General features: G+C 33.0%; 1 protein-coding gene across 6 annotated transcripts in view; it reads left to right on the top strand.

Moving 5' to 3' along the window:
* Window positions 1-27,438, top strand: part of LOC128223680 (uncharacterized) — a 129,913-nt gene that overhangs the window by 41,985 nt on the left and 60,490 nt on the right. For 5 of the 6 annotated variants that reach the window (XR_008259323.1, XR_008259324.1, XM_052932976.1 and 2 more), the window contains exons 2-6: window positions 12,918-13,027; window positions 14,052-14,147; window positions 14,465-14,520; window positions 20,244-20,281; window positions 21,651-21,685. Coding sequence is in view for 4 of the 6 variants with exons in the window: in XM_052932976.1 (XP_052788936.1) it covers window positions 12,994-13,027; window positions 14,052-14,147; window positions 14,465-14,520; window positions 20,244-20,281; window positions 21,651-21,685 (259 nt within the window). In the remaining 2 variants the exon portion in view is untranslated. The remainder of the gene's footprint in view (window positions 1-12,917; window positions 13,028-14,051; window positions 14,148-14,464; window positions 14,521-20,243; window positions 20,282-21,650; window positions 21,686-27,438) is intronic. The other variant, XM_052932974.1, reaches the window with a different exon arrangement.

Genomic DNA, 27,438 nt, shown 5'->3' with positions numbered 1-27,438 from the left:
ATACAGACATACCAAACACAAAATAATACAGGCATTCCCAACACAAAACAATACTGACAAACCCAACACAAAACAAAACAGACATACCCAACACAAAACAATACAGACCAACCCAACCCATAACAATACAGACATACCCAACCCATAAAAAATACAAACAAACCCAACACAAAACAATACAGACATATCCAACACATAACAACACAGACATACCCAACACATAACAATACTGACAAACCCAAAACATAACAATACTGACAAACCCAACACATAACAATACAGACATACCCAACACATAACAATACAGACATACCCAACACAAAACAATACAGACACACCCAACACATAACAATACTGACAAACCCAACACAAAACAATACACACATACCCAACACAAAACAATACAGACATACCAAACACAAAATAATACAGGCATACCCAACACAAAACAATACTGACAAACCCAACACAAAACAAAACAGACATACCCAACACAAAACAATACAGACCAACCCAACCCATAACAATACAGACATACCCAACCCATAAAAAATACAAACAAACCCAACACAAAACAATACAGACATATCCAACACATAACAACACAGACATACCCAACACATAACAATACTGACAAACCCAAAACATAACAATACTGACAAACCCAACACATAACAATACAGACATACCCAACACATAACAATACAGACATATCCAACACATAACAACACAGACATACCCAACACATAACAATACTGACAAACCCAAAACATAACAATACTGACAAACCCAACACAAAACAATACAGACATACCCAAAACAAAACAATACAGACATACCCAACACAAAACTATACTGACAAACGCAACACAAAACAATACAGACATACCCAACACAAAACAGCACTGACAATCCCAACACAAAACAACACAGACATACCCAACACATAACAATACAGACATACCCAACTCATAACAATACAGACAAACCCAACACAAAACAATACAGACATACCCAACACAAAACAATACAGACATACCCAACACATAACAACACATACATACCCAACACAAGACAACACTGACAAATCCAACACAAAACAATACAGACATACCCAACACAAAACAATACAGACATACCCAACACATAAAAATACAGACAAACCCAAACCATAACAATACAGACATACCCCACACATAAAAATACAGACAAACCCAACACAAAACAATACAGACATACCCAACACAAAACAATACAGACAAACCCAACACAAAACAACACAGACATACAGAACACAAAACAATACAGACATACCCAACACATAACAACACAGACATACCCAGTACATAACAATAACGACAAACCCAACACAAAGCAATACAGACAAACCCAAAACAAAACAATACAGACAAACCCAAAACAAAATAATACAGACAAACCAAACACAAAACAATACAGTCATACTCAACACATAACAATACAGACATACCCAACACATAACAATACAGATAAACCATACACAAAACAACAAAGACATACCCAACACATAACAATTCTGACAAACCCAACACATAACAATACAGACAAACCCAACACAAAACAATACTGACAAACCCAACACAAAACAATACTGACAAACCCAACACAAAACAAAACAGACATACCCAACACAAAACAATACAGAAAAACCCAACATATAACAATACAGACATACCCAACACATAAAAATACAAACAAACCCAACACAAAACAATACAGACATACCCAACACATAACAACACAGACATACCCAACACATAATAATAACGACAAACCCAACACATAACAATACTGACAAACCCAACACATAACAATACAGACATACCCAACACAAAACAATACCGACAAACCAAACACATAACAATACAGACAAACCCAACACATAAAAATACAGACATACCCAACACAAAACAATACAGACATACCCAACAGATAACAATACTGACAAACCCAACATATAACAATTATGACAAACCCAACACATAACAATACAGACATACCCAACCTAAAAACAATACAGACATACCCAACACAAAACAATACAGACATACCCAACACGTACTAATACAGACATACCCAACACGTAAAAATACAGACAAACCCAAACCATAACAATACAGACATACCCAACACATAACAATACAGATATATCCAACACATAACAATACAGATAAACCCAAACCAAACAATACAGACATACCCAACACAAAACAATACAGAAATACACATCCCAAAAACAGAGCAGACATACTCAACACAAGACAACACTGACAAATCCAACACAAAACAATACAGACATACCCAACACAAACTAATACAGACATACCCAACAAAAAACAATACAGACATACCCAACACAAAATAATACAGACATACCCAACACATAATAATACTGACAAACCCAACACAAAATAATACAGGCATACCCAACACAAAATAATACTGACAAACCCAACACAAAATAATACAGGCATACCCAACACAAAATAATACTGACAAACCCAACACAAAACAAAACAGACATACCCAAAACAAAACAATACAGACATACCCAACACATAATAATACTGACAAACCCAACACAAAACAAAACAGACATACCCAACACAAAATAATACAGACATACCCAACACAAAATAATACTAACAAACCCAACATAAAACAAAACAGACATACCCAACACAAAATATACTGACAAACCCAACACAAAACAAAACAGACATACCCAACACAAAATAATACAGACATACCCAACACATAATAATACTGACAAACACAACACAAAATAATACAGGCATACCCAACACAAAATAATACTGACAAACCCAACACAAAACAAAACAGACATACCCAACACCTAACAATACAGACAAACCCAACAAATAACAATACAGACATACCCAACACATAAAAATACAAACAAACCCAACACAAAACAATACAGACATACCCAACACATAACATTACAGACATACCCAACATATAACAAGACTGACAAACCCAACACATAACAATACTGACAAATCCAACACAAAACAATACAGAAATACCCAACACATAACAATACAGACATACCCAACACAAAACAATACAGACATACCCAACACATAACAATACTGACAAACCCAACACATAACAATACAGACAAACCCAACACATATTAATACAGACATACCCAACACAAAACAATACTGAAAAACCCAACACAAAACAATACAGACATACCCAAAACAAAACAATACAGACATACCCAACACATAAAAATACTGACAAACCCAACACATAACAATACAGATATACCCAACACAAAACAATACAGACATACCCAACACAAAACAATACAGACAAACCCAACACAAAACAACACAGACATACAGAACACAAAACAATACAGACATACCAAACACATAACAACACAGACATACCCAACACAAAACAATACAGACAAACCCAACACAAAACAACACAGACATACAGAACACAAAACAATACAGACATACCAAACACATAACAACACAGACATACCCAGTACATAACAATACAGACAAACCCAACACATAGCAATACAGACAAACCCAAAACAAAACAATACAGACAAACCCAACATATAGCAATACAGACAAACCCAAAACAAAACAATACAGACAAACCCAAAACAAAACAATACAGACAAACCAAACACAAAACAATACAGACATACTCAGCACATAACAATACAGACATACCCAACACATAACAATACAGATAAACCATACACAAAACAACAAAGACATACCCAACACATAACAATACTGACAAACCCAACACATGACAATACAGACAAACCCAACACCTTACAATACTGACCAACCCAACACAAAACAATACTGACAAACCCAACACAAAACAAAACAGACATACCCAACACAAAACAATACAGACATACCCAACACATAACAATACAGACAAACCCAACACCTTACAATACTGACAAACCCAACACAAAACAATACTGACAAACCCAACACAAAACAAAACAGACATACCCAACACAAAACAATACAGACATACCCAACACGTACTAATACAGACATACCCAACACGTAAAAAATACAGACAAACCCAAACCATAACAATACAGACATACCCAACACATAACAAAACAGATATACCCAACACATAACAATACAGATAAACCCAAACCAAACAATACAGACATACCCAACACAAAACAATACAGAAATACCTAACACATAACAACACAGACATAACCAACACAAGACAACACAGACAAACCCATCCCAAAAACAGAGCAGACATACTCAACACAAGACAACACTGACAAATCCAACACAAAACAATACAGACATACCCAACACAAAATAATACAGACATACCCAACACAAAACAATACAGACATACCCAACACAAAATAATACAGACATACCCAACACATAATAATACTGATAAACCCAACACAAAATAATACAGGCATACCCAACACAAAATTATACTGACAAACCCAACACAAAATAATACAGGCATACCCAACACAAAATAATACTGACAAACCCAACACAAAACAAAACAGACATACCCAAAACAAAACATTACAGACATACCCAACACATAATAATACTGACAAACCCAACACAAAACAAAACAGACATACCCAACACAAAATAATACAGACATACCCAACACATAACAATACAGACATACCCAACACATAAAAATACAAACAAACCCAACATAAAACAATACAGACATACCCAACACATAACAACACAGACATACCCAATATATAACAATACTAACAAACCCAAGACATAACAATATAGATATGCCCAACACAAAACAATACAGACATACCCAACACAAAACAATACAGAAATACCTAACTCATAACAACACAGACATACCCAACACTAGAAAACACAGACAAACCCATCCCAAAAACAGAGCAGACATACTCAACACAAGACAACACTGACAAATCCAACACAAAACAATACAGACATACCAAACACAAAATAATACAGGCATACCCAACACAAAACAATACAGACAAACCCAACACATAACAATTCAGACATACCCAACACATAAAAATACAAACAAACCCAACACAAAACAATACAGACATACCCAACACAAAACAACACAGACATAACCAACACATAACAATACTGACAAACCCAACACATAACAATGCTGACAAACCCAACACATAACAATACAGACATACCCAACACATAACAATACAGACATACCCAACACAAAACAATACAGACATACCCAACACATAAAAATACAGACATACCCAACACAAAACAATACAGACATACCCAACATATAACAATACTGACAAACCCAACAAATAACAATTCCGACAAACCCAACACATAACAATACAGACATACCCAACACAAAAAAAATACAGAAATACACAACACATAATACTGACAAACCCAACACATAACAATACAGACAAACCCAACACATTACAATACTGACAAACCCAACACATAACAATACTGACATACCCAACACATAACAATACTGACAAACCCAACACAAAACAATACAGACAAACCCAACACATAACAATACAGACAAACCCAACACAAAACAACAAAAACATACCCAACACATAACAATACTGACAAACCCAACACATAACAATACTGACAAGCCCAACACAAAACAATACAGAAAAACCCAACACATAACAATATAGACATACCCAACACAAAACAATACTGACAAACCCAACACAAAACAATGCAGACATACCCAACACAAAACAACACAGAGAAACCCAACACAAAACAATACAGACAAATCCAACACAAAACAACAGAGACAAACCCAACATATAACAATACTGACAAACCCAACACATAACAATACTGACAAACCCAACACATAACAATACTGACAAACCCAACACAAAACAATACAGACAAACCCAAAACATAACAATACAGACAAACCCAACACAAAACAACAAAAACATACCCAACACATAACAATACTGACAAACCGAACACATAACAATACTGACAAACCCAACACAAAACAATACAGAAAAACCCAACACATAACAATATAGACATACCCAACACAAAACAATACTGACAAACCCAACACAAAACAATGCAGAAAAACCCAACACATAACAATATAGACATACCCAACACAAAACAATACTGACAAACCCAACACAAAACAATGCAGACATACCCAACACAAAACAATACAGACAAATCAAACACAAAACAACAGAGACAAACCCAACATATAACAATACTGACAAACCCAACACATAACAATACTGACATACCCAACACATAACAATACTGACAAACCCAACACAAAACAATACAGACAAACCCAACACATAACATTACAGACAAACCCAACACAAAACAACACAAACATACCCAACACATAACAATACTGACAAACCCAACACATAACAATACTTACAAACCCAACACAAAACAATACAGAAAAACCCAACACTTAACAATATAGACATACCCAACACAAAACAATACTGACAAACCCAACACAAAACAATGCAGACATACCCAACACAAAACAACACAGACAAACCCAACACAAAACAATACAGACATATCCAATACATAACAATAAAGACAAACCCAACACATAACAAAACAGACATACCCAACACATAACAATACAGACAAACCCAACACATAACAATACAGACATACCCAACACAAAACAACACAGACATACCCAACACAAAACAACACAGAAAAACCCAACACATAGCAATAGTGACAAACCCAACACATAACAAAACAGATATATCCTACACATAACAATACAGACATACCCAACACATAACAATAAAGACAAACCCAACACAAAACAATACAGACATACCCAACACATAACAATACAGACAAACCGAACACATAACAATACAGACAAATCCAACACAAAACAACACAGACATACCCAACACAAAACAACACAGACAAACCCAACACATAACAATAGTGACAAACCCAACACATAACAATACAGATATATCCTACACATAACAATACAGCACAAACTTAGCACACTTAACAAAGCACAGACATACCCTACCCAAAACAGCTTAGACATAGCCACCAAACACAGAACAGACATAGCCCACTAAACACAGCACAGACATATCCCACGCAACACGGCACATAAATATACCACTCATCACTGCACAGACATAATCCTCTCAACACAGCACAGATATATCATAAACAACACATCACATACATATACCACAAACACAACATAGACATATCCCACACTACAGAGCAAAGACATATCCCACACAACACAGCACAGACATATCCCACACAACACAACACATACATATCCAACTCAACACAGCACAGATATATTCCATACAACACAGCACAGTTATATCCAATAAAACACATCACAGACATATCCCACACTACACATCACTAACATAACCCACAAAACATAGCACAGACATAGCCCACTCAAAACAGCACAGACATATCCCATTCACAACAACACAGACATATCCAACTCAACACAAAACAGAAATATCCCACTCAATACAACACAGACATAACCACTCAAAACAGCACATACATAGCCCACTCAGAACAACACAGACATATACCACTCAACACAAAACAGATATATCCCACTCAACACAGCACAGACATATTCCACTCAATACAGCATAGACATAACACACTCAAAACATCGAAGATATATCCCACACAACACAGCACAGTCAAATCCCACACAACATAGCATAGACATATCCCACTCAACACAGCACATACATATCCCACTTAACACAGCACATACATAGCACACTGAAAACATCACAGATATATCCCACAGAACACTGCACTGACAAAGCCCACTTATTACAGCACCGACATCTCCCTCTTAACACAGCACAGACATATTCCACAAAACATAGCATAGACATATCCCACACAAAACAAGACAGACATATCCCATTCTAAACAGCATAGACATATCGAAAACAAAACAGCACAGGCCTATCGAAAATAAAACAGCACAGACATATCCCACTCAAAACAGCACACATATCGAAAACAAAGCATCACACACATCTTTATAAAAACAAACAAGGCTACCATCCATCACACTAAACAACACCGACATACCCGTCAAAGAGGAACACAGTCACAGCCCACAAAGACCAACACAGACATATCCCCTACAAAACAACACAGCCATAACCGACACATAACAACACATAAAACACCCCACACATATCTCACACAATACATCACACATATATCCTACACAAAACATCAAAGACATATAAATAATATAACGTAAAATAATACAAAAAGTGCATTGAACGAATTAATTTACTTTAAGAAAAATAGTTTGATTGTCTGTATTCAGGATTTTTTTTATCGATGAACTTGAGAACAATATATTCAGATTTGAATGGGGAATGTTTTTACAGCCATGAACATTACAAATCAGATCATTCAATTATTGCTTAAAAAGTCAACCAAACATGGTAAATTGAATAACTCACTTTTATTAGACATTGACTATTTAGAATGTATTTAAAGAAACATTGATGATATTGTTTTACAATATTGTATTCCTGTATATGAAAGTGATGCTGTGATAGAAATGGATAGATCACAAATACAGTTTGTAATTATTGATGACTTATTTTTAGAAATTTTGAAAATATCATAAAGAACAGCAAACCATTATTTTTAGAGACGGAGAATTAAGAAGTAAAATGCTTAAGGGCTTTGTAATTAGATCTCGAGCAGAATGGATAGAAAATGGCGAGATGACTGCCTCATACTTTCAACTTAGAAAAGAAAACTATTTCCGATTAGCATATACCATTTATTGAAAGAGACGTTGGCACTTTTATATATGAACAAGATAAAACTTTGAAAGAGTCTGACAAATGTTATGACAATCTTTACAGTGAATGGGAATCTGTTGATCTCGATCTGCAAAATTAACAAGATAATTGTGTTTATAATGTATTCAACATACATAAGATAAGATGTTTTGGAAAAAATATTGGCAATTTTGTTAAACCAAGCCTTCAAGTGTAGTTTGTTTTCTAGAAATAAAACATTAGGTACGACTGTGTATATACTAAAAGAAAATAAACTGAAACAATTCTTGAACATTTGCAGACCTATTACTTTGCTTAATGTCAAAAACAAGATATCTTCAGGTAGCATAATAAATAAATTGAAAAGTATATAAGAGTTTTAAGTTTAAAAAACAACAACTGGATTTGTCGGAAGCATAGTTAACACACTAGATTATTGTATGATGTAATGAAATAGTGTGATTATAAGAAATTTCCTGGTCTCATTATGCGGATGCGTGTGGTTCAATATCATTTAATTTTATTGAGAAAACTTTAGAATTATTTAAGTTTGGTGATACGTTTAAAAGTTGGATTAGAATGTTTTCATATACTACTGAGGTTGCTGTTCAATTAAATGGATAATTGTCAGATTTTATTTAAGATATGAAGAGGATGTAGACATGGGGATCCAATTTAACCATATTTATTTATTGTATGTGCAGAAATCCTTCCTATTAAGATAAGATATTGTAAAAATATAAAAGGTATATCAATATATCGATGGGGAGAAATATTCACAATTTGCAGGTGATACATCTTTTTTATTAGATGGTACAAAAAAACAACAATGAAAACTGTCATAGAGCAGTTGTATAGGTTTTCTTAATTATCTAAAGGTGTAAAAGTAAATTTTGATAAGACGAAGTTAGTTTGGATCGGAACACTAAAATATTCTGCCAGATCCATTAAAACAAAATTTAAATTGTTATGGGGTGATACTAGCTTTAAATTAGTTCTTGTTCATTTTAATGTCGATCTTAATAAAATGTGTAAAATAAACTTTGATGAGAAACTGTTGAAAGAGAATAATAGCGTTCGATATTGGAAAAGAAGGAAATTAACACCTACAGGGAGACTTACTGTCGTAAAGTCATTTTTACCACTGTTTACACACTTATTTATCAGCTTACTTTATCCATCAAATGATTTTATGAAACAACTCAATGAGTTATTCTCTAAGTTTGTATGGAATTGAAAACCTCAAATACAAAGTATAGTGTTTGTGAAATATTTTACAGAAGGTGGTATAAGAATGTTGAGAGTTATATGAATTGTTTAAAAATAAAATTGCTTAAAAATTATATAGTACATAATGAAAGTAACATAACTTTAAAAAGGGAAACTATGTATTTATGCATGCCTTATATAATAAACGGTTACCCTATGTAAAATACTTTTTCGATTTATATGGTAAATGTAAAGTCTTAGTGCTTTACAATTGATTGTTGGCAAAAACAAATGAACTTTTTACATTACAATGGTATTAAATATGCAATCGATTCATATATGAAACAAAAGAACATTTTGTTAAGAGACATTGACATTGCTCTTTGTAATAATTAATGTATAATTTGTTATTGATACCCTATTTTGGTAAAACAGGACCGAAATCAATTTCTTTACAACACGTTTTTCTATGATATACCAATTTGTCAAGAACAGTGGATGTTGTTAATACTACATGAAAATATCAATATTAAATGGATAGCTGCATATAGCTATGTATTCTTATGCACAAGAGACTCATATATTCAATGGCTACAGACAATGATAATTCACAGAATACTACCAACAAGATCGTTGCTATATAAAATAAAAATAGTTGATAATAAGCTATGTTCTTTTTCTGAACGCTGTGAAGAAACTTTCCTTCATATGTTTGGGGATTGTAATAAAATACAGCCTTTGCTACAGCATATTTTACAAAAAGTGTATTCCATTGATCAAAATCTTGTCATAATAAAAATCATATTTCTTTGTAAAAGAAAAAAAATAAACATTGCCAGGTTTTATGAAAAGCCGAAGGCTGGCTCTGGATATTTTTAATAACACAACATTATCAGATAAGACAAAAAAGTGAATATACAGTTGTAGAACGTTTTCTAGAACGTTTTCTATTTTAGCTACATTTCCAATAGAATTGTACTCGAATACCAGTTCAATATAAAGCATACGTTGACAATGTGTAATATACTGGTTTGTCTAAAAAAATATTCTTTGTCTTACTTTGAAATCATGTATCATGTATAAATGTTACTTTGCATGTTTTGTGTATGTTGTCGACCTTCTAATTGAATTAAGTAAAAATGTATGTGCCAAACACAACAACAACAACAAAAACTTTACACAGACGTATACCATATAATACAATACAGACATATTCAACTTACAAAAGCACATATATATCGAATACAAAACAGCACTTACATATTCCAGACAAAACAAGGCAGACATCCCCACACAAAACAACACAGATGAACCCTACACTGAACAACACTGACATATCAAACACAATACAATACAAACATATACCATATAAAACAGCACAAACATATCACAAACAAAACAACACAGACAAACCCACACAAAACAAAGCGGACATTTCTCACACAAAACAACACAGATACACTTAGCACAAAACAAGGCTGACACCCCCCACTCTAAACACAATTACTTACCCCACACAAACCAACACTGACATATCCTACACAAAACAACACATATATACTTAGCACAAAACAAAGCAGACACCCCCCCCCCACTTTAAACACACTTACTTACTCCACACAAACCAACACTGACATATCCTACACAAAACAATACAGACACACCCAAAAACAACAACTCAGACATAATCCGTACAAAACAACAAAAACATGCCCCACACAAAACTACAAAGACTAACTAAGACATACCACCACACAAGACTCCACAGACACACATCACGCAAAACAGCACACACACCATACTTATAACTCATGCATATTCCACACAAAACTACACAAACATAACCTGCACAATGCTACATAGAATTATTCCACAAAAATCAGCAAATATATATCTGACACACACAACAAGACAGATATACCCCACAGAAAACAACACAGACATACACCACACGATACAACACAGACACACCCAACACAAAACAACACAGATAAACCCCATTTAAAACTACGCGTTCATATCCCACACAAAGACACCACAGACCTACCCCCGAAAAAAACCCACAGACCTACCTCCACACAAAATAACACTGACATATCCCCCCACTAAAAAAAAACAAAAAAACGGCCTGACATATCCAATACAAAACAACACATACATACCCCACAGAAATAAACACAGACAAATCCCCCTCAAAACAGGACAGATATTTACCACAAAAAAGCACAGACATATCCCAAAAAGAACAATTAAGACACACCCCATAAGGAACAACAAAGTCAAATCCATCACAAAACAAACGAGAAATACCCAACACAAAAACAGCACAGACGTATCCTATACAAAACATAACAGACACATCCAACATCCAAACAGCATACACAACCCTACACAAAACAACGCAGGCATACCCCACTCAACACAAGACAAGACAGATGTACTCCAAGCCAAACAACACAGACATACCCGTCACAATAAAGCACAGACATACCCCACACCAAAGAGGCACAGACATTTCCCACACAAAACAACACATACACCTCATACAAAAGAACACATATATAACCCACATAATACAGCAGATACATATCCCACACAAAACAACACACACACCTCACACAACGCTAACTAGACAATATTGAATATTCCAGTGCGGATGTTTTGCTTTTGGTGCTGTTTTCCTCTAGTGTAACTTATTACGTAATGTACCGTAAACGCGATAAATGTGAAAACTATTAAATTGGAACCGGAAGCATTTTTTCTGTCTAAACTTCAGAACACAAAGACCTAAATGGAATGTAGAAAGCCGCCCAGCCCTATTCAAACCCTAATTGTAATATAAGAAGGAAAACATGAAGTTGTGGTGCCTGTTGTTATATTTGATAGGTAAGACGTTTACTTTTTTATTCATCACAGTTTGCTTTTCTGTATGTTTATTTCTTAAATGCAGTCGTCATTCATTGATAAAATTGAATAATGACTGTATAACATTATCTTTTTTTCTAAAGAAGTACATAAATGTCATCGTACTATCATTTCCAGGAGAAATGTCAACATGTCTAAAGAAATGATGAATTAATATGTATTCATTTAAGAACAAAAAATAAAATATTTTCAAACTTATGGCCGGTTCTAGAAAATAAATTATTACCCCCCTCTTCATAGTTTCTTATGGGTCAGAAAAACAACACTAGCAACACGTTATGTCAATAGCATACTACCGCGTATATTTAAAGACGGGCCTTCGAAGACATTGGATATAAATCACCGACGGCTGGAAACCAAGTTCGACATTGCATTCCCAGCATTCCCTTTTTTCTTTAATAACGTTTAACAGCGTGTGAGTCCGACAATGGCTGGCCTAAGATAATATTCTAGACTAGTACCGAGTACTGAGTATACCAATTATTATGCATTCCTATAATTCAAGAGTTAGTTTTTTTGTATTAAAAGTGCTCTTCCGTTATTTATGGTCGTTCAAAAATAAATAATCAATGTACGAAGCAAGACATGGGCATTCGGCTGATTCACTGGCTACTAGTTTTAAAAGGCTTGCTTAGACCGCATGTTGAGTTTATCAGTCTCATGCAGAAGGGGCGCCCTAACGGTATCGCGCGGCAACAAAGATTGAGGGACCCGATCAGTGATTGCATTTCTTTCAGAGTAGTTGATTGTTTGGCCGTGATATTTTGGATATACCCCAATATTTTTTCGATCTTTTCCGTAGGTACGCGTACTACCATTTCCCTTGTGTCAAGTTCGAGACCTAGGATACTAAGTTTCTTTGAGAAACTATCGATTCTCAAACATATGTACGAGTTAACACGGGTTCAAACTAAAAAAAATGATATTCTGGCACAGAATTCACATTCAGCTTAAATTTGAACGAGTTTTATTTTTATAATTTTAGCAGAAGCAAACGGTGAAGACGATAAACATCCATCGCGAATTTCGACTGGAACAATCGTCGGTATCAAATTGTCACTGGTGGCTTTCTGTGTAATATGTAAGTATGATTTGTTTGACGAATTCTTTTAGATGCAGTTTTTTTTTGCGATTACACAAAGGACAATTAGGAAACATACATAGTTAACGTTAAACCACCTTTTTACGTTTAAAAACTAACAAAACACTCATAATACAATTGCTAAATAAGTTGGAAAATGATAAGCTATTTGATTACGTTAATGCACTGTTAAGACAATATTATTTGATGTATAGCAATATCAACATAGAATCCGTGGAAGAGTGCAAGAGTATTTTCGAAAAAGAAGTGTTCGTAAAATGTCAATATTTAGTAACACTGATCCTTTATTGATACAGGTATTTTGACATGTGTTCTTCGGAGAAGGAAGCAGCGAAAGAAAAAAACATATCAGGTATGTGCTTCCATGTCACTGTAACACAGTATTTTAGGTAATGAATTGGGTATTAACTCAATGCAAAGTAATATCACATGACGCGTACTTTGCCTATATAGACAAGCGTGCTTATACACATCAAAAGCGTTTCATATGTCCACTGGTCTAGTTTCGATTTTTCTGAAATTACTCCTAAATGTTAAAAGCATGAACTGATCGAATGCTTGTGTACCTCTATGATATTCCTATGGCCACATCTTCCTCCAGATGACCAAGCACAGGCGAGAATGGTATTGATATACACAACACACAACATTTGTATCTTGATTGTTTTAACTCAAAGTAATGCATACTTTGATAAGATTTACGTTCTTACTTTATTCTGGATTGTTCGGAAAAGAGTGAAGTTTTTCACACAAACTGGTTTAAACCCCCATTAAATTTACATTTAACTGAGTGATCCAAGGTGATCTAACAGTCCTTGATAAACACAACTGGCTTTTTTTATAAAGAACATATGTGCTGTGCTGTTTGTGGAGTTATGTGCTGTTGTTCCATGTTTCTTGTTTGTGATTTTTGTGTGTTCTATGTCTTTATCGCTGTGCCACTAAACGGCGTTCATGTTTAAACTTTTGGCTTCTGAGCTTGTTGCTGTAAAAAATTATATATAAATATCGGTTAGGAATGTAGAACTGTCTCCAAATTTTCAAAATTTACTTATAACGGAACAATTGTTTCAATAACAAATTGAAAGGTTTTCTTTTCAATAGTATATATAATTATTTTGATAGACGTAGGTCGATTTCTTAACATTGAAATATTCTATGTGCATCCTTGCCATGAATGATTAGTATATAAATAATTTAAACACGTGTCAAGCATTTCTCACATATTTTAGGTTATTGTTTTAGCTATTTGCTGCAACGGAATTCTTAATATTTCAAACGAAATAAGACATTGTATTAACATTGCAAGGTGTATTTTGGGATATTATTAAATAAAGTGTATGACCAAAAGAAAATACTGAAGGAACAAAAACATTTTTGTTTGAAGCCGATACGTTCCGAAAAAATATAACACAGTTTCTTACGAAATCTAGACATTGGTTACAATGGCGACTTTAAAAAAGGATAGACGATTCAACTTGACATGGTACATATTCAAAATACAACAAAATACAAATATTGCTAAACCTTTGATCCATAATACTGAACGACCATACAATTTATGTTTGAGGTTTAAACCAATACGACATTGCTATACATACTAATGTGTTTGAGTATTCAAATCAAACTACGGTTATAAATTATATTTTATTTCAATTGCTATTTAACACATTAACGTACAAGCAAGTAAAATGTATTTTAATTCTGAGACTTATTCGCATATAATACTCACATTAAATCTCCTTGCAGAAACTGTTTGTTCTACATCTGATAATTTATTGACTTTGCTATTAATTTCTAATTGCAACGGAGAAATGCAGGATTTTATGACGAATCTGTGAGGCTCTTAAATGTATGCTGCAGAACAGATACACTGTTTATTTATAAAGGATATCGTTAAATTAAATCAAGATGAACTTGTAAGGATCTATGTTACTATATGGCCTGTGGTATTCGGGGAACAACCGTAACCAAGAAAATATAGTAGAGCAATGCTTTAATATCAATACACATATGTACAGACGATCAACCTAATGCATTCAATAAATATTACATAATACATATTTTATTAATACGAACAGTGGTGAAAGGATTTACGAGAGTATTTAAAATGTGGAAACATAACGTTAAATTTTACGATATCTAGAAGAAGAAAAAATAGTGTGTTTACATAAATAACATGTCTGACAATATTTTAACCATGTACAATGCATATGACGTTCGCATATTTACAAAGAGAAGTGGGAAGATTTTTGTAAAGCCGTTTTATTGATTATTTATTCGACTTATTGAGAACTTCCCTTCCCTTTTCAACTTATTCAAAATAAAAACAAATAAAATAACATACTCGAGAACATTTTATGGACAAGAACAAACAAGAATGATACCCTTTGCTTTCTAGCATAATATGCAGTCCAGACGACAGTGAACTGGAAGTAAAAAGAAACAAATTACAGGTGATATATTTTTCAGAAATCATGGACAATTATATGAAATTACTAGTGATATCTTGACGCAGTCTTGTACAATCCAGCATAACTTTCAGAATCCAATTTTTGTACTAACAATAATGCCAAGACATCACCTCAACGCCAAAATATCATATTTCACAAGTTGTGAAACGTTTTATCACACACAATGTTTTTCAATATTTATGCGAAAAGCTACAGAAACAAGGTCAGTAGCAAAACGTTTAAACATAAACCCGGTTTGATGGCACCGGGCAAACGCCAAAGACAAAGAACATAAAAACAAAAAATCACAAACAAGAAACATTGAAGAACAACACAAAACTCAACAAACACCACAGTGCATATATACTATACATAATGGACTAGAAATGTTTATCAAGGATTGTTAGGTATCGCCTTGTAACGGTCAGTAAAATTACTGGGGTTGAAACAAACTTTATGAACTGAGTTTTACAAAATGCATCTCGAACAAAATACGTCAGTTGTAACCAAGTCTGCAAAAATGGGTCATGATAATGAGAAATTACATTTTCAGTTCTGAATGTGTTATGTTTCAAAAATAAATAATGAAGTTTTAACCTGATATCTTAAACCATATGACCCATTGAGAACAAATTTCGTAATACTATCTGCTATAAAATGGTTAAAAAATGAAGGAATGGATAAGTGAAGTAAATACAATTTGATTTTTAGAGTCTTTATTCCATTAAAATAAATTGAATATACTGCTTTTTTTCGTTTGAAACATTATTATAACATCAATAACATCATTTTGGGTAAACAATCATCAGTTAATCAGTTGATTGTTCAGTCGACACACAGTATAAAAGCAAATCGGTACACTGATATAACATCGTTTCTATATTCAGGCAGCTGTTTTTGTCTGTAATTTGTTGTGTATGAAAACTAATGATCTAACATTCAGCTTCAAAATTCGAAAAAAAAACTTGAAAAAATGGATTAGCTTTTTTCAAATAAATGGTAATCTGTTTATTTCCTATTTGTTTCATTTAAACTTACCTTTTTAAAATTTAAATGTTTTCTGACGCGTTTAGTTTAGATCGAGGGGAAGTAACTACAATGTTACTATGTTGTAACTTCAATTTGAAATTATTAAACTGATATTTTCACTGTTGCTATTTTACTTACAACACCCCATTCTTCATCGAAAAGGATGAAAGAAAGCAATCGATTTTACGACGTGGATTCGAACCACGTACCACGTTTATCTAAAGTGATGATGGTAACCACTAGACCACTCTACGACTGTGTTCAAATATTCATTAGCAACGTATACCGATGCTTTTATTCGACGACATCTCAAGCGCAATGAGCTTCAACATTTCAATGAAATATATATTAGTTTTGTTTATACAGTAAAAGACTAATTTATAGTCGTGATGGTGGTAAAATTTCAAGAATATTATAGAAACCTACCTGAATGGGCTCTGGATTAAGCTCTTCTATGGCCATGAATAGCAATATTCATATAAAGCCCACGTACTGGAGACATCTTAACGAAAGGAGAATCAACTTTGCAACAGTAAAAACTCCCGGACATTATTTTATACCAACCATGCTTGTAAACAGTGAGGCATATTCGATTTGTGACCGGAGTATTATTTCTATTAGTTTCTCTATGTTAAAATGTCTTTGATTCAGAAGGTATGTAGTATAAATGGTCTAAATAGACTAATAATCCTAAGTGGTTTATACAAACACTGGTATACAATCGTGTACAATGTACATTCATTAGGAAATAAATTTAAAAAAAAAACAGTAATCTATTGAAACACGTATTTAAGAGTAATTATTATAGAAACATATCACAACAAGTACATACCAGGACTATCCATATCCAATTATCACAACTCTTAATAATTATAAAGAACTTTGCAATTCTTAATTACCTTAACTTTAAATGGTATGAATCAAGCTATTTCAAGCTTCAATAAATTAGCAATGGATAGAATAGGAAGATGCACTGCAAGGATGTTAACATTGAGAGGGTTGGTGTCAACCATTGTTAACTTTGGTCATCATTTCGCTCACATTGACCACTGGACACTCTTACATAATGATGAATTGAAATAATCTGTTCACTGACTTAATATGTATGGGCATTTAGTTAAATCGTATGAATTGGCGTTTAATGAATTAAGAACAATAAATATGCACTTACTTTTCAGAACTCTAATTGTTATACATTGTAAAAGAATGCTCCGTGCAAAAGATATGTTTTTTATTCATTTCTCTATTTTTTTCTTTGTAAAATTAAAACAAGGCAGCTGCATAAGAAAGCCTCAATATGGATACGGGACTGAGAGAGCTTTACGATGAATGGGTCGAGGTATTGAATATGAGGGAGGAATTTTAAAAGAAGGGCATCGAGGAAAGGAAATAAGCTTAAATTTGCAATTATATTCCCTAGAATTTGGCAATAATTGCTTTTCGTGTGCATCCAAAACGAGCATTCACAGCGGAATTATTATACTAAAAATGGCACTTAAAGTCAAATGTGTCAGTACCTTAAACACTTTACTCAGGCACAGATACACTTGTTTTTCACACCTTGATCGATGCGTTTTTAGCTAGACTATTCGAATGAGAAGAGCAATTCTTCTTACCTAGCTTCGGATTCGGCTATATCGTAACATCTGGTTTTGCATGTAACCACAGTTAAGAAAATATCTCATAAAAAGCATCATTTAAACTTTACACATGTGCTCCCATCCGTTCATCCTCCTTTTTAAAGAAGATAACTGTATTTTGCGTATAATGCAAATAAAAACTCTTTAAAATAATACAGATAAAACTAAAGAGGCACTAAACTTAGTCGAAACAGACTCAGAACGAGGGACACAGAACAATCAAAAACACAGCAAGACCACACGTGCATCAAATTATTGATATATGTTTTGTTTCCTACCTTACCTTGTAGGGTTATTGAGAAAATAGATCATTTGGGGTTAAAATGAGTTTTCAAGAATTCTAACTCAGGATTGTCCAATCTGTAATCAATAATTGGCAAATTTAGAATGACTGCATACTTGAAATCTATTGTTGGACTCTCAATTTACCCTTTGAATTAGTAGATTATCGACAACGAAAACATGGTGAAACAGACATGTTTATGCTAACAGTTGGCATTCTTAATAGTTAGTATAAATATGATTGTTTTAACAGTAACAGTGTTAAAATTTTGATAATTAAACACAATGATAAACAACTGACTAATAACAAATTTAAAATGGCACAAATTTAGAACTCACGATATTACGCAAAACCGATATATTTGGTTTTAATATTAAGTAAGTTTGACACATTTTTATCATTTCATATACGTAGTGTTGATTTAAGAGCTTCAACAAAAATATATCAAAGCGTATGTTCATTCAAACGCATAAGTGATCTAATATCATTAATAGATGTACATTGTTATTTGGGTAGTTTGAAGGTTTCAGGTATAAAGACAACGTAATATTTCCAATTGACCTTTGCGTTGGATTCTACCGAGCCTCCAATTAAACGTGATTTTCGTAAACCCCATGTTTTGTTTTTGTCTTTAAAAAGTTATTAATTTATTTTATTTTATTTTTTACAGAGAGTCAGTTCAAGAAGAACATCAAAAGAATGGACTGAGTAAGTTGATTTATTTATTGTATAACTACTAAGAGGTCGTTATAACAGATACTTTGAAATGATTGCGTGAGTTTATTCATTAATTGAATAATATATAGAGATCGTATTATCAGATATTTTGTCATGGTACTCATATGTGAGTTTGAATGCCGTAAAGTTATAAAGTGAAGGCTGCTATTTGCAGCATTCACCAATCCTACTACCTTACTCGAATACGATGTGAAATTACATTGTTTGTTCATGTTTTTCGATGATATAGTGTGTTTTTATTATTAAAATAACATCAGTGAACATGCCACTGCAAACTAAGGGGTGAATTATCAACTTTAAGAACTACTTTTTAAATCCAGTGTAGAAATTTGCGCTTATTCTATAAACTATGGCTTCAGTAAATGTTGCCAAAAATAAAATAAAAAATTCAAAGATAAAAGTTTAAATGATTATATATTTGGAAATAAATAACTTACAGATTAAAAGAAAAAATGGTCATCCTATTTTTCAAACATTTTCTTCAATTTTGAATCTGAATGTTCGAAAATTTGTTTTCATACGAAACAGATTACAGACGAAAACAACTTCTCGAACATAAACACGATATTATATCTGCGTTAATACTTGTTATTCAATTGTTTATCGTTGTAATTCCTAATACGAACTTCCCGGAAGTTCGTTTTCAAGCTTACAAAACTAGTCTCTGACAATGATGGATGACTGAATACCCATGCATCATGAACGAAACGTTAAGCTAATAAAGCTGTTAAATGCAATGATTATCCGCAATAGTTTTGCTAACACGTTCGACCTTTCTTATTTGTGTTTAATAAATGGTGGCGTAGTTATTCGGTATTTATTCATCCCCTGTTTAATTTAAACGTGATTCTATGCCTTTACTAATATTATTTGGAACATAAATACATTGGGAAAAGTTCATTGAATAATGTCCATAAAATGTTTGCAGTGAAAAATGAGTTAAAGATAAACTATAAAAAGTAAATAAGTTAAGAAATGGTGTTCAGCAACCGCAAAAATAAAGTTTACAGCTACGTCCTTAGCTATAATTTTGCGTAAGAGGCGACAGGTGTAGCGGCGTAGAAAGCACCCTTTTCAAAAAGCGAGTATTTAGAAAAAAATATATTTTAATTTATAAGAATAAACGTAAAAGAAACAGAAACCATGTTGATTTATGTTTAATCGTATTCAATTTCACTTGTAATCATAGAAACACTGTATTTTCATTCGTGGCTTCGCCACTAGTGAAAAGATTTTCGTCTATGGAATAAACTCGTGGAAAAAAACACGAATGCTCACTTAAATCAACAAATATTCTCTATAAATCCGAAACATTACATTATATTTTGTTATTTTTCAGGTTGCCTTCAACGGCGAAGCTTGTAGACATTGAGGGTATGTATTCGTCTTTGAGTATATACAAAAATTATGAATGCTTTACCGCATAATGTTTTCCAATTTAAGGTGGATGGGGATCAAACTACGCGGACCGTAGGCAAGGTGTTGTTTTTAAAACAATGGAACGACAAAACATTCTTTTTTTTTAACCATCAAAACACTGTAATACATCTATTATTTTAGCTCGAACGCAATTTATTTGTTAATAATTTCAATAATATTCATTGAGAAGCAAATAAGCAAAATAGTAGATGTTTGAATAAGATATAATTGGAATGATGTAAAACAACAAAGATATGCCCTGTACGGACAATTCATTGTCATGGATACCTAAGGAGTCCTTTTTATCCACAATTTGAAAAGTGAATTGATTTGAATTGATAAGAGCCTCTGAACTTTTGTTCCAAAATAATGCTATATAATTCCCTATAGGCTTTTCTTTGACGACTGCTCAATTATGTCCTGAATGTTCTATAATGGAGTGGCAAATAAAAGTACCTGCGTTGTTGGCATCTCTTTGCACTGACAAGTGTCTAAAGAGTCGAATATTCTCTGTGTGGATGAAAAATATTACGGCTCCGAGAATCGTCGAAAATGACGTTTTGCCGATTTTGGCTTTGAAAACAAATTATAAACGCAAATGATAGTTAAACAATAAGAAAAGAACATGGAAAAAGTACTTTGCATTATACAATGTGTTAAGCGCAGGCAAACTTACTAAGAATGTGTCTTATCCTCACTCTAACTATTTTTTAGAAATCTATAAAGAACATTTAACTCAATATGCAATGTATTTTTCTTTAAAAGAATTACATGTTGTTTAAATGAAAAATGACATTGTCCGAGTATTTTTTTATGAACAAAACTGATGTTCATTTTCTGTTGTTCACAAATTTCAACAACAGCCACTGATGAATGGAAACATGGCATCTACATACACGGCCATGCACATACGTGACCCTTTTGTGTCTTTTAATGTACAAACGGCACACGGGTCATATTATTTGGGACGGATATTCTGCATTATATAAATAACCTATCGAACAGCAAGGCAGTACATTTTATACAATTCAATTAATTTGATAAAGCGAAATCGGAAATGTAAAGCACATAACGGTGAATATTTTGAAAAAAAGACGCTAGTTAAATATCGAAGTCGTTACGTAGTACAAAGTGCTCCATTCAGTTGCTTATCGGCTATGTTCCATGTACTATGCATTTATAATTTGTTAATATTTTGTAAATTTGTTTGTATGTAGAGAGCACGAACATAGTATTAATGAGAAACAATGTTTTTCTTTTTTTTCTTTTAAAATATGTTTTTGAGTCCACGAACTTTACAGATGACCCTCGTACAGCACTATGACCATGTAACATTTCATGAAGCAATTTGAAAATAAATATTTCTAAACCATGATTATAAAAAATAACATACTCCTTTTTTCATACAAGGAATCATATAACAGAACTAAAATGCTTGCTGTTAAATGGATGCTGCTCAAGCACTGTGTTTGTTTTGTTGTCTTGTTCCGTAAAACAGCATCCGAATTGAAATTGTAGTCGTATGTTGCTTTTAAAATTGCAATACAACGACTTCAACTCAAGTACCCTTTAATTACGATGCATTCGAATAATGGCTTTTAATTGAATTATTAGGCTTTATCTGGATATGATTTTGGTGTATTTTGTTTGAATATTGACCCGCAAATTTCGGAGGCAGCAGGGTTATAGCAGAAAAACCCTTGGTATTTCACTCCTACATGTAATTTTTCCCAGTTTTTGAAAGCTAGAAGAAAATCCAGTGGATTAAATTACCAGATTTTACAAATAATGTAAAATCCTTTCCAGCGTTTTATTTTTGTCTTTAAGTAAATAATAACTTTTTTTTGATTTTCGTGAATGTCATTTCTTTTATTTGATAATTCCAGAAATTTAATCAATATTAAATTGTTAACCCCCAGTAAAACTCAAGTATGCCGTCGTACAGACGTCGTTACATCTAGTTATGTTATATCCTTGTCACCAACAATTATCTATCAAAATATTTATCTAGATGATAACTTTCATTACTGGCTTTGACATTTCATTACGAATCTACCAAGTGTGACTTTCGTTTATATAAAGTATAACTACCGCCCGCCACCACGTACCACACACCACGCATTCACATTCGCCCCTCCCCGCAACCCACCCGTTTTATACATTAATTGTAAAATGCACGTGAACTATACTAACACATTAACTAATGTTAATGTTTATAGGTTGGTAAAACCTTATAAGTGCGCCTGATGTAGGGATTAAACCTGTATATTTGTATATGACTGATAATACATCATTTTACGTGATTGAAATAATATTTTGTCGCTGTATCATCTGAGTTAAACTGTTTAGAATAGCACATACTTGTTTCCAAGTTTAAAGTAGAACTGAACTGATATTTGACATTTAATTATAACATATAAAAGATTGATAATTTTCAAGTTTGATACGATATGTTATTCAGTTCAAATCATTTTCATAAGCTGGCAGTTTTGTTACAAACTACCCCCTGTTCGGCATTTTCCGAAAAACTCGACTGACTTGCCTCCCTTGGCGTTGCTATACGTGCGTAGTTGCTTCCCTTGGTACTGCCTCTCGGTTTTGATAGAGAATGAAGATGAAACGGTAGCCAGTCAATCGACATGTCAACTTCCGCTTTCGCTAACATGGTTTTATCACCAAAATAACGAGTAAAACATGGATTCTGCTTAATCTTCCGAAGTAGACGCTTTTAATTGGAAAGTTAACAGAAGGAAATGAAACGAATCAATATGTTCAACCAAGTCAAACACTGAACGTTTGAAAACAGTTTCAAACTGACGATCCTGTGTTCCCGAACCAGGCTGAAGTCTGAATCTGTGAATAATTTAGTGTACCAGTATCAGTCTAATATGCAGGGGCGGTTCTAGAATTTCAATTGGGGCTAGGTGTGTTACCCCTAAGTACCCCAAATAGGCAACAGCTTTGCCTCTGTCCAATCCACTCCTTTGACCAGATGTGATGTTGAAAGACCAAGAAAAAAATTGCCAGCCATCAAAAATTTAGTCACTTAAATTCTCATGAAAAACTTGGCATAACAGACACGCAAAACGATGCTGATTTAGTGGCAGTCATTTGACTGACAAAAGGAATCTCATGCTATGTTACAACAAAAGTAGCTTCAAAAACCTATGTATTTATTGATGGAGTACTATCAAAGTTTGTATTTAAAGAAAGGTCGTCTCTAACCGTAGGCTTGACTAAAGAGTAACATTCCTTTTATGTAAATTAGCCATGGAATAGATGATTTGCTAAGCAAAAGTTCTCAAATGTCAACCAAATTTTACATGAAGGTTAGCTAGATAAAACCTGCACAAAGTGTTAAATCATTTAGCAGAAACTTCAAATGTATGCATCTATTTATAACATTAATTTTGCAAAACTTTCTATTGTGAAATATGCAGAGAAGTGCATGCAATTATATGTTGTTCATTCTAAAGATGAGAGAACTTCGTCATGGTTGACGCTGGTTTTGACCAAAGACATGTATTCTCTACATAGGAAATTGGTGAAATTGCTACAAACATCTGAACATGACTAGTATGCCATGAATGTACTATGCACTGGCAGTTCCAAACCAGTGCATTGTAGTCTATGGGATGCTTAGTCACAATCTGCCATTCAAGGAATCTGACAGAGTTATACAAATACTAGATAAATTAAGGTAAGTGTGATACAATTTCAAAGAATGAAGTCATGTGGGAAGATTAAAGACAAACTTGCAACTCTAGAGTCTAAACAACAAAGTGGTAAAGACTGATGTTAAAGCTGCACTCTCACACATATAGCTTTTTTACAACTTGTTAATTCTTTGTCTTGGAAAGAGCAAATTTTTGCGTAAGTATCTGCAAATATATGATATAAGATTGCTGACAAAAGATCAGATCATTAAACTTCATATTTCCATTTGAAATTTCATGTTTTATGGCTTAAATGGTTACTAACGGTTTAAAATGCATAAAACATCAATTTTTGAACTTAAATATAAAAATCTGAGATCTTTTTTTTTTTCAGCAGTCTTATAAACTAGTTTCAGTGCATTTTTGCAAAAATTGGCTCATTCCAGGAAAAAAATAAAAAGTTGTCAAAACGTTGGATCTGTGAGAGTGCAGTTTTAATTTTATGATTAGATATGACAATAAATTTCTTCTATTACTGCTCATAGCGCAGCTCTAGATAATGTCTTGAAAAAAAATATTCACAATACTAATTAATTTGATTTTCCATGTGAGTATTCCATGTATTCATGAGCATTTTATGATGTTGACTTATTGAAGTTGATTCATCTTCATGATTATCAGATATCCAATCAAAATTATACACAATATAACTGATACTTGTTTTTATAAAATATTAAAAGATGAAAGAGATACTGATATAAAGATATTGCTTGTAATTGATTTTAATTTAATACTCTAATATGTTTGAAATTTAATTCAGTGTTTAACCTTACAGTATTTTTCAAATCCTATAAAATTACAGTTTAAGGACAAAAAGCAGTAAAATAAAAGTAAACATCAAATGCTGAATACAGAATATTTCACCAATAAAATCATAAACAAAGCAACAGTAGGTCATACCTTGTACATGTATAAAGAACAAATCTCCACCAACACAAAATTTGACATACAACATACAGATTTAATGTCCTTAAACTTTGATTTTATTTTAGTTCTTCTGAATGACAGTGACAACATTCATAAAAATGGTCATGAAACATTACTATTATTAATTATTTGAAAAGTGTCAACTTATATTTCTATGAGCACAAGTTAAACAGTATCTTAATACCATGTATTTAATACATGTAGTATTGTTAAAAATCATACACACGTTTTATCAAATTAATTCTCTATTTTATGTATGAATTTTTATTCATTACAGCAAAAAATGCATTTCAACAAGCAGTTTTATTTTTTAAATTTTCAGGAAAGATTTTTCATTGTTTTCAATGATCAGGACAATGAAGAAATTGAGAAACTTAATAATAATTAATTGCAACAGAAATTAAAGTCTAAACCTTTTTTCAATAAAAAAGATAAAAGTCATTATTTGGGAGTGACAGAATACAGACATTGTCCATTTTACTCTTTGTACTCAATGCATTTATAGCAGCTGCTTGCTTTTTGTTCACAAAATGACTTGTATACATGTAAATATGGTAAACATATATTTTCAAGTGGGGTTTGATTAAAATAATTCAGAAAAAAAACTAAAGATTTTTCAGTCAGCTGTACAACAAAAATTTAAAATGATAAGAAGTTTGTCTTAAAGCATTAATATCTTAAGTATTACTGATTTGTCACAATTTGATAGAGAATTTCACAAGCAGAACCAGTGGGATGGGGGCATCGGCCCCCCCTCCCAATATCTAAGATCAGTTTTGTTTCAATATAGTAGAAAAATAGTAATAAATGATATCCCTAAAATGCACCATTTCTATCAAGAAATTGTGAAAATTTCAAACACCACTGCAAACGCTTTTAACCAAATACATTTCAGTTCTGATGTATGGCCGCAAATCAATTGTTTTTGCCCCTAAATTATGCCTCCCAGTATCAAATACTAAATCCGCCCTTGAATTTCCCATGGTAAATGAAGCCTCTATTAAAAATTGCGCAATTGAAGGATCAACAGCCTTTTAGCTAGTATCAACAGCCTTTTGATGACTG

Source organism: Mya arenaria, chromosome 17 (assembly GCF_026914265.1).
Source record: "Mya arenaria isolate MELC-2E11 chromosome 17, ASM2691426v1".
Lineage (NCBI taxonomy): Eukaryota > Metazoa > Mollusca > Bivalvia > Myida > Myidae > Mya > Mya arenaria.
Note: the sequence above shows the minus strand (reverse complement) of the source record. Positions and strands in the feature narration are given on the sequence as shown.